Source organism: Vigna umbellata, chromosome 4 (assembly GCF_029865625.1).
Source record: "Vigna umbellata cultivar VRB3 chromosome 4, Vumbellata_1.0, whole genome shotgun sequence".
In the NCBI taxonomy this organism is placed as follows: Eukaryota; Viridiplantae; Streptophyta; class Magnoliopsida; order Fabales; family Fabaceae; genus Vigna; species Vigna umbellata.
In genome coordinates this window covers 14,331,493-14,341,782 of record NC_142168.1, presented here as the reverse complement: position 1 = coordinate 14,341,782, position 10,290 = coordinate 14,331,493, and the positions used below count along the sequence as shown (strand labels likewise).

Here is a 10,290-nt window from a genome sequence, read left to right as displayed (position 1 = left end):
TGTTGTGGCTGGAATAAAAAAAAACTACACTTGACCAAATTAAATACACCTAAATCTAATGAATCTACCACTCCATCACCGAAACGTGGAAAACCAAATTCATTCAGCTGAAAAAGGAAAAAAAATATGCATCCAATGCTATTAATTGAAACGCTGTAAGCTAAAGCAGAAATGCACATGGCTGGAATATAAATTCAAACCAAAAGCGTATGAACTAATTGGAGATGTAACTTCTAGCTAAAAGTTTAATTTCTACCGAGAAAATGGAGGCGGAAAGAGAAAAGCTAAATGCGTGAAGAACACTTAAATGCTTGAAGAAGTAAACGGAGGTGGCAGCTGCTGGAATAAAAACTAAAAGCTACTAGAACCGAAAAAAAACGAGAGCTGCAGGAATAAAAATAAGCGTGCACAGTAAAATGCTCCATTCATTGATAGACTGAAAACATCAATAAAAACGAAATGTTCGAGCCAAAAAAAATGAAAAGGGAAATGTGTGATCAGCAGCATAAAAATAAAATAAAGCTTCGTTTCTCCTCATAACAGCGTTGCTACCCTTCTATTAAAAATGAAACGTTAAGGGAGAGACCGAGTAAGGTTGGCGGCTCCCCGCCACCGTTTTCTCTGAATATTATATATATGATGATGGCTGCCACGCACATCCCCTCACTTGCTGCCCTACTCCTGGACCAATTTCCGTGTGCCCTTGTGCCAAGCTGGACCGTGGAGTGATTCTGGACCAGGGACGTTGCTTTGCTGGACGCTTCCAAGTGCACCTCCAAAAGTGCTTACAGCTGCCACTGCACCGTGATGCTTGGATGAAAGCTGGACTGCTGGACTATCGTTGTACTGTTGGGCCGTGTGTACCCCTGTGTGGCTGCTTCTTCCGTGTGTGCTTCCAGATGTGGGCCGTGCTGGACGTAGCTGCTTCGTGTGCACCCCCTCTCCTAGCTGGTTGCTGGTACTGGACGTGGCAGTGTGCGTGATGACTTGGGCGCTGGATTTCTTCCAAAAATTGCTGGACCGTGCGCTTCTGTAGCTGGGCCTTGGAGCTAGTTGGATGCGTGAACGTGGACGTGTGGTGGGCCGTGGATTTTCTTCTGCCAAGCTGCTGGGGCATGCTTTCTTCTTTCGCTGCAACTCCATTCTTCACGTATTGGATTGTTGAATGAAAGAAGGTGTGGGCTGTGTGTTGATTTCTGCTAGCCAAAAACTCCTTTTCATGGGCCCACTCTTCTTTCAAGAACGTGCTCCTACTTAAGGACGTGGATGTGTGCCGCACCGTCTCAAGCTGCTTCCGGATGCCACTGGATTCAAGGTGTTGGACACTTCCTTGCGGGCTTCCTGTGCTTCCAGCCGTGGGCTCCTTCTTTGCTGGACGCACCCCTCTCCAAGTTGCCACCGTGGCTGCTTTCTTGTGGGCCGTGTGTGTGCAGCCTGGAGCTATTACAAATTCAAGAAAAATATTTATCAACACACAGAATAAATAAATGCAGTGCAAGTTCTTCTAAGCAAACTGTGTGAATGTTTTTCCAAATGTCCCAAATTATTATCCAATAATTTCCCTATAATTAATAATGCAAATAATTAGCTCAAATAATTCAAATTAATTAAAATTTGAATTTCCAATCAAATTAAGCACAATTGGTGAAAACGGGAAAATATCGAACATTTAAGCACAATTCCCTGATTAATTCTAGCACAATAAACTAAGTGAAGTCAGTAAAATATCGACTCATCAAAATAGACCACACTTAGTCTTTTGCACTCCTGGGCAAAACTAAAACGAAAACGGGGGAACTACTCAAACATCAGGGAGATGACACAGACTCGAAAGACAGACAACAAAGACTCCAAAACAGAAACACAGTTGCACAGTTCTCAGAAAATCTGTACAGTAAAAGGTATAGGCAGAATCCAACACCGAGTCAACAAAAGCAGATACTCAAAGAATCATCCAAACAATTCCGTACAGGAAAGCAGTCAATCAGTTCAAGAGATGAATCAACAGCAACAGAGCCTCACAGATGCACACAATCAGTGTTTCTCTCAAGTGTTTAAGGTAAATCAATGTCACTCAATGCACTCAAGAAAGCAAACAACAACAGACTTGGCAAGCCTCTAATATCAACACTCAAACACATATGCATGTTCAAATCAAAAGGTCTTTTCATGGTTGTAATGGGGCCAAGGACAAGGGAGGATATATTTGGATAAGAAGCTACAAACCATAAGGAACATAGGAGCAATGGGGAACAAGTGTAAACACATTCAAACACACCCACAACCTCTAATTCCATCCTCTTCTTGACTCCATTATTCACAATTATTCACATTTTTTTTTCACTACTTTTCTGTTCTTCTTTTTTTTTTTTCATCCTGTCTCTTTTCTTTTCTCTCTTTTCAAAACAAAACTGTAAAAGACAAGATACACATATATTTACCAAAACACGATAAGAAGAGGACTCACTAGCCAATTCCTCTGAAACTCCCAAGGAGACCACACTTGTTACCAAAACACTTCCAAAGCTCCAAAATTCCCTAAGGTTAAGGTAATCATTGTTTTTCACTGAGGTCTAGTGTATGAGCTTCAAAACAAGGAAATGGTGGAAAGTATAGGCTCAAAATGGGTTATCAAAGAATTAAAACAAGGTAAGCTTATTTGGCTAGAGAGGCTCAAGAACAAAATTGCCTTTATCACTTCCAAACATGCATATCAATCAAGAGTTGTCACAAGAGTCAAGCCAAGGCATATGCGCAAGCAATCAAGAGACATATCACACACAAGAAAGAACATAAAGTGGCTCAAATTCTCACACAGGGCATTGTGTCACAATCAATTCAACTCTCAAACATTATGATCATCTTCCAAGCAAAGAAAAGCAAGGAATCCAACATCTCAGAGTATCAATGAAGTGAAGGAAAACTGACAACCTAACCACAATCCAGAATTCACGAAAAGCATGCAAAACTGTACACAAAACAAAACAAAAACTACCTAGAAAAGAAAAAAAAAATTTAACCAAGAAAACAAAAACTAACAGAAAAATCAGAATCTCCCCCAATAGACCACACTTAAACTACACAATGTCCTCAATGTGTCATAAGCATAAGATCGAAAATCAAAACAGTGAACAGATCATGGACAAGTGCAATAAAAGTAGGGAAAGGGGGAGAAGAGAGAAAGAAAGCTCCCCTGATCATGGTGGCAGTTGCCAATTTTGGACTATCAGGGAGATGTCTTCCACCACAAGATCCAGCCAGGAAGTTTTGAGGAAGAATTGCTTCATCCTCCAGATTTGATCTAGTAGGGAGATATCATCCACAGCTGGATCTAAGAAGCAAAGATTGTTGATGAGCAGGTTCAGCAGGTGCCTGTTGATGTTGAAACTTTCGTGAATGCTGGCACCTTTGTCTTCCAGCATGGGTGCATGTTGGTCAAATTCATTTGTACCTCCTGCAATAGGGTTAGTGCAATGTGGTTCCAAAGAAATAACATGCAGGGGTATAACACCCAAATTATCATACTGAACCTCAGATACATCCTCAGAACATGAATCAATTTCAAAATCACAAGCAATATCAACTACAGACTCAGATTCATGTTCAATGCATGGAGAATAAACATTCGGATGCGACAGCAAAAGTTGGTTCTCATCATGCATAGAGGGGAAATTAAAATCAGACTCAACAACAATATAATCATCAGCATACCTCTCAACCACATAATCATCAACATAATCAAATTGAGGTATGCTTACCTCCTCTTCCTTGAAGATTGCTAAAGTGTGGGAAGATGAAGGTGGTCTACCTGGTTCAGGATTACTGCTTATTTCTGCCTGCTCCTCAAAATATTCATCACTCTCCTCAGGTGCAAGGGTAGGGACATAGGATGATGGGAAAGTAGATGGCGCAACAATAAGCTCATGACTCTTCTCCCCATCTTCTATGTTGATGCCACTATCATCATCATCTGGAATCTGAACAGTCTGAAATGGTAACTCTGAATCTTGAGACTGTTCCTCAGTGAGTTGAGTGGCCATCTGCCCTATCTGATCAGTCATACTCTGAATGGCAGCTCCTATTTCTTGCTGGAACTGCATGTTCTCTTGCTGAAACTGAAGGTTCTGCATGGTCATCTGCTCCAACAACTCCTGCAATGTAGGCTCAGAAGTAGAAGGCTGAGGAGCTATTTGAGCAGGAGCATCATAAAATTGCATCTGTTGTTGTTGCTGCTGTTTTTGTTGCCTGTTGTTGTAGATGTTTGTAGCATAAGCCTGAGGTGCATCAAAGGCAGCATGGTGTTGCAAAGAAGGACATGCATCTGTATAGTGGTCACTGGAAGGACAAATAGCACATAGTCGTGCAACCGATGCAGATGGAGATGCAGATCTTTGGTTGGTAGTGAACTGTGTCACCAACTTCGCAAGAGAGTCAATCTTTCCTTCCAACTTGCTTTCAAAATCTGATAAAGACTGGGCAACATCATCATGTACGCCCCTCACCAGAGGATGCGCAATATTGTTCTCCTTATAGAAATCAGCAGAATAATTAGAGTACCATGCAGAAGGAGATTCATAAGTATTGGCAGAATAAGCACTATTCACAAAACCAGAATAAGTAGACATGGAAAAATAAAAATACTAAAAATTACGAAACAAATAAAACACAACACATTTATACATGCAAAACGCACACAGAAAACAGAACATCACAACACAAGACAAAACACATACGACACGCATACAAAAACGCACATAACAGAAAACAACAAAAGACCCAAAACCGAACCTTTGGTCCCCGGCAGCGGCGCCATTTTGATGAGCGGGTCGCACCTCCCAACAAAAGTTGTGCATAAAAGAATGCAGTATAGACTAGGAAGTGACTCCTAGGTCGTCTCTCAAGGACCAATTTGTGGTTCAGTCTCAGATCAAACACGTAGTGGGGGGGGTTTGTGAAAGGCTTGTGAATGCAATTTGAACTAAATTAAAACACGAACATAAACACAGATGTAAACACAAAATTAAGACATTTGGTCACTTAAGCTAACATTTCAACTAAATTAAAGAAAACTTGCATGACTCACTTCAATTGAAATTGCTAAATCAGAAATGCATCTTCCATTAATTAAAGGCAACGCGTAGAAGCGTAATGCAGCAAGAAAAATTAACTTATCAATTCCTTGTACAACTTGTACACAATGAAAAAAAAAGAAAATGCATGTTGTGGCTGGAATAAAAAAAAACTACACTTGACCAAATTAAATACACCTAAATCTAATGAATCTACCACTCCATCACCGAAACGTGGAAAACCAAATTCATTCAGCTGAAAAAGGAAAAAAAATATGCATCCAATGCTATTAATTGAAACGCTGTAAGCTAAAGCAGAAATGCACATGGCTGGAATATAAATTCAAACCAAAAGCGTATGAACTAATTGGAGATGTAACTTCTAGCTAAAAGTTTAATTTCTACCGAGAAAATGGAGGCGGAAAGAGAAAAGCTAAATGCGTGAAGAACACTTAAATGCTTGAAGAAGTAAACGGAGGTGGCAGCTGCTGGAATAAAAACTAAAAGCTACTAGAACCGAAAAAAAACGAGAGCTGCAGGAATAAAAATAAGCGTGCACAGTAAAATGCTCCATTCATTGATAGACTGAAAACATCAATAAAAACGAAATGTTCGAGCCAAAAAAAATGAAAAGGGAAATGTGTGATCAGCAGCATAAAAATAAAATAAAGCTTCGTTTCTCCTCATAACAGCGTTGCTACCCTTCTATTAAAAATGAAACGTTAAGGGAGAGACCGAGTAAGGTTGGCGGCTCCCCGCCACCGTTTTCTCTGAATATTATATATATGATGATGGCTGCCACGCACATCCCCTCACTTGCTGCCCTACTCCTGGACCAATTTCCGTGTGCCCTTGTGCCAAGCTGGACCGTGGAGTGATTCTGGACCAGGGACGTTGCTTTGCTGGACGCTTCCAAGTGCACCTCCAAAAGTGCTTACAGCTGCCACTGCACCGTGATGCTTGGATGAAAGCTGGACTGCTGGACTATCGTTGTACTGTTGGGCCGTGTGTACCCCTGTGTGGCTGCTTCTTCCGTGTGTGCTTCCAGATGTGGGCCGTGCTGGACGTAGCTGCTTCGTGTGCACCCCCTCTCCTAGCTGGTTGCTGGTACTGGACGTGGCAGTGTGCGTGATGACTTGGGCGCTGGATTTCTTCCAAAAATTGCTGGACCGTGCGCTTCTGTAGCTGGGCCTTGGAGCTAGTTGGATGCGTGAACGTGGACGTGTGGTGGGCCGTGGATTTTCTTCTGCCAAGCTGCTGGGGCATGCTTTCTTCTTTCGCTGCAACTCCATTCTTCACGTATTGGATTGTTGAATGAAAGAAGGTGTGGGCTGTGTGTTGATTTCTGCTAGCCAAAAACTCCTTTTCATGGGCCCACTCTTCTTTCAAGAACGTGCTCCTACTTAAGGACGTGGATGTGTGCCGCACCGTCTCAAGCTGCTTCCGGATGCCACTGGATTCAAGGTGTTGGACACTTCCTTGCGGGCTTCCTGTGCTTCCAGCCGTGGGCTCCTTCTTTGCTGGACGCACCCCTCTCCAAGTTGCCACCGTGGCTGCTTTCTTGTGGGCCGTGTGTGTGCAGCCTGGAGCTATTACAAATTCAAGAAAAATATTTATCAACACACAGAATAAATAAATGCAGTGCAAGTTCTTCTAAGCAAACTGTGTGAATGTTTTTCCAAATGTCCCAAATTATTATCCAATAATTTCCCTATAATTAATAATGCAAATAATTAGCTCAAATAATTCAAATTAATTAAAATTTGAATTTCCAATCAAATTAAGCACAATTGGTGAAAACGGGAAAATATCGAACATTTAAGCACAATTCCCTGATTAATTCTAGCACAATAAACTAAGTGAAGTCAGTAAAATATCGACTCATCAAAATAGACCACACTTAGTCTTTTGCACTCCTGGGCAAAACTAAAACGAAAACGGGGGAACTACTCAAACATCAGGGAGATGACACAGACTCGAAAGACAGACAACAAAGACTCCAAAACAGAAACACAGTTGCACAGTTCTCAGAAAATCTGTACAGTAAAAGGTATAGGCAGAATCCAACACCGAGTCAACAAAAGCAGATACTCAAAGAATCATCCAAACAATTCCGTACAGGAAAGCAGTCAATCAGTTCAAGAGATGAATCAACAGCAACAGAGCCTCACAGATGCACACAATCAGTGTTTCTCTCAAGTGTTTAAGGTAAATCAATGTCACTCAATGCACTCAAGAAAGCAAACAACAACAGACTTGGCAAGCCTCTAATATCAACACTCAAACACATATGCATGTTCAAATCAAAAGGTCTTTTCATGGTTGTAATGGGGCCAAGGACAAGGGAGGATATATTTGGATAAGAAGCTACAAACCATAAGGAACATAGGAGCAATGGGGAACAAGTGTAAACACATTCAAACACACCCACAACCTCTAATTCCATCCTCTTCTTGACTCCATTATTCACAATTATTCACATTTTTTTTTCACTACTTTTCTGTTCTTCTTTTTTTTTTTTCATCCTGTCTCTTTTCTTTTCTCTCTTTTCAAAACAAAACTGTAAAAGACAAGATACACATATATTTACCAAAACACGATAAGAAGAGGACTCACTAGCCAATTCCTCTGAAACTCCCAAGGAGACCACACTTGTTACCAAAACACTTCCAAAGCTCCAAAATTCCCTAAGGTTAAGGTAATCATTGTTTTTCACTGAGGTCTAGTGTATGAGCTTCAAAACAAGGAAATGGTGGAAAGTATAGGCTCAAAATGGGTTATCAAAGAATTAAAACAAGGTAAGCTTATTTGGCTAGAGAGGCTCAAGAACAAAATTGCCTTTATCACTTCCAAACATGCATATCAATCAAGAGTTGTCACAAGAGTCAAGCCAAGGCATATGCGCAAGCAATCAAGAGACATATCACACACAAGAAAGAACATAAAGTGGCTCAAATTCTCACACAGGGCATTGTGTCACAATCAATTCAACTCTCAAACATTATGATCATCTTCCAAGCAAAGAAAAGCAAGGAATCCAACATCTCAGAGTATCAATGAAGTGAAGGAAAACTGACAACCTAACCACAATCCAGAATTCACGAAAAGCATGCAAAACTGTACACAAAACAAAACAAAAACTACCTAGAAAAGAAAAAAAAAATTTAACCAAGAAAACAAAAACTAACAGAAAAATCAGAATCTCCCCCAATAGACCACACTTAAACTACACAGTGTCCTCAATGTGTCATAAGCATAAGATCGAAAATCAAAACAGTGAACAGATCATGGACAAGTGCAATAAAAGTAGGGAAAGGGGGAGAAGAGAGAAAGAAAGCTCCCCTGATCATGGTGGCAGTTGCCAATTTTGGACTATCAGGGAGATGTCTTCCACCACAAGATCCAGCCAGGAAGTTTTGAGGAAGAATTGCTTCATCCTCCAGATTTGATCTAGTAGGGAGATATCATCCACAGCTGGATCTAAGAAGCAAAGATTGTTGATGAGCAGGTTCAGCAGGTGCCTGTTGATGTTGAAACTTTCGTGAATGCTGGCACCTTTGTCTTCCAGCATGGGTGCATGTTGGTCAAATTCATTTGTACCTCCTGCAATAGGGTTAGTGCAATGTGGTTCCAAAGAAATAACATGCAGGGGTATAACACCCAAATTATCATACTGAACCTCAGATACATCCTCAGAACATGAATCAATTTCAAAATCACAAGCAATATCAACTACAGACTCAGATTCATGTTCAATGCATGGAGAATAAACATTCGGATGCGACAGCAAAAGTTGGTTCTCATCATGCATAGAGGGGAAATTAAAATCAGACTCAACAACAATATAATCATCAGCATACCTCTCAACCACATAATCATCAACATAATCAAATTGAGGTATGCTTACCTCCTCTTCCTTGAAGATTGCTAAAGTGTGGGAAGATGAAGGTGGTCTACCTGGTTCAGGATTACTGCTTATTTCTGCCTGCTCCTCAAAATATTCATCACTCTCCTCAGGTGCAAGGGTAGGGACATAGGATGATGGGAAAGTAGATGGCGCAACAATAAGCTCATGACTCTTCTCCCCATCTTCTATGTTGATGCCACTATCATCATCATCTGGAATCTGAACAGTCTGAAATGGTAACTCTGAATCTTGAGACTGTTCCTCAGTGAGTTGAGTGGCCATCTGCCCTATCTGATCAGTCATACTCTGAATGGCAGCTCCTATTTCTTGCTGGAACTGCATGTTCTCTTGCTGAAACTGAAGGTTCTGCATGGTCATCTGCTCCAACAACTCCTGCAATGTAGGCTCAGAAGTAGAAGGCTGAGGAGCTATTTGAGCAGGAGCATCATAAAATTGCATCTGTTGTTGTTGCTGCTGTTTTTGTTGCCTGTTGTTGTAGATGTTTGTAGCATAAGCCTGAGGTGCATCAAAGGCAGCATGGTGTTGCAAAGAAGGACATGCATCTGTATAGTGGTCACTGGAAGGACAAATAGCACATAGTCGTGCAACCGATGCAGATGGAGATGCAGATCTTTGGTTGGTAGTGAACTGTGTCACCAACTTCGCAAGAGAGTCAATCTTTCCTTCCAACTTGCTTTCAAAATCTGATAAAGACTGGGCAACATCATCATGTACGCCCCTCACCAGAGGATGCGCAATATTGTTCTCCTTATAGAAATCAGCAGAATAATTAGAGTACCATGCAGAAGGAGATTCATAAGTATTGGCAGAATAAGCACTATTCACAAAACCAGAATAAGTAGACATGGAAAAATAAAAATACTAAAAATTACGAAACAAATAAAACACAACACATTTATACATGCAAAACGCACACAGAAAACAGAACATCACAACACAAGACAAAACACATACGACACGCATACAAAAACGCACATAACAGAAAACAACAAAAGACCCAAAACCGAACCTTTGGTCCCCGGCAGCGGCGCCATTTTGATGAGCGGGTCGCACCTCCCAACAAAAGTTGTGCATAAAAGAATGCAGTATAGACTAGGAAGTGACTCCTAGGTCGTCTCTCAAGGACCAATTTGTGGTTCAGTCTCAGATCAAACACGTAGTGGGGGGGGTTTGTGAAAGGCTTGTGAATGCAATTTGAACTAAATTAAAACACGAACATAAACACAGATGTAAACACAAAATTAAGACATTTGGTCACTTAAGCTAACATTTCAACTAAATTAAAGAAAACTT

General features: G+C 40.9%; 2 protein-coding genes across 2 annotated transcripts; both read right to left on the bottom strand.

Annotated features, from left to right (window-relative positions):
- Nucleotides 1–835: 835 nt before the first annotated feature.
- Nucleotides 836–4,801, bottom strand: LOC148199314 (uncharacterized). The gene is made up of 3 exons (XM_088112621.1): nt 4,037–4,801; nt 3,572–3,880; nt 836–1,440 (listed from the first exon to the last, which is right to left on the bottom strand). Exons 1-3 carry the CDS (start codon nt 4,623–4,625, stop codon nt 836–838), a joined length of 1,503 nt encoding a protein of 500 aa, XP_087968747.1. The 5' UTR covers nt 4,626–4,801.
- A 1,252-nt stretch (nt 4,802–6,053) lies between these two features.
- On the bottom strand, nt 6,054–10,019 carry LOC148199313 (uncharacterized). Its single transcript, XM_088112620.1, has 3 exons — nt 9,255–10,019; nt 8,790–9,098; nt 6,054–6,658 (listed from the first exon to the last, which is right to left on the bottom strand). Exons 1-3 carry the CDS (start codon nt 9,841–9,843, stop codon nt 6,054–6,056), a joined length of 1,503 nt encoding a protein of 500 aa, XP_087968746.1. The 5' UTR covers nt 9,844–10,019.
- Between the last annotated feature and the right edge of the window lie 271 nt (nt 10,020–10,290).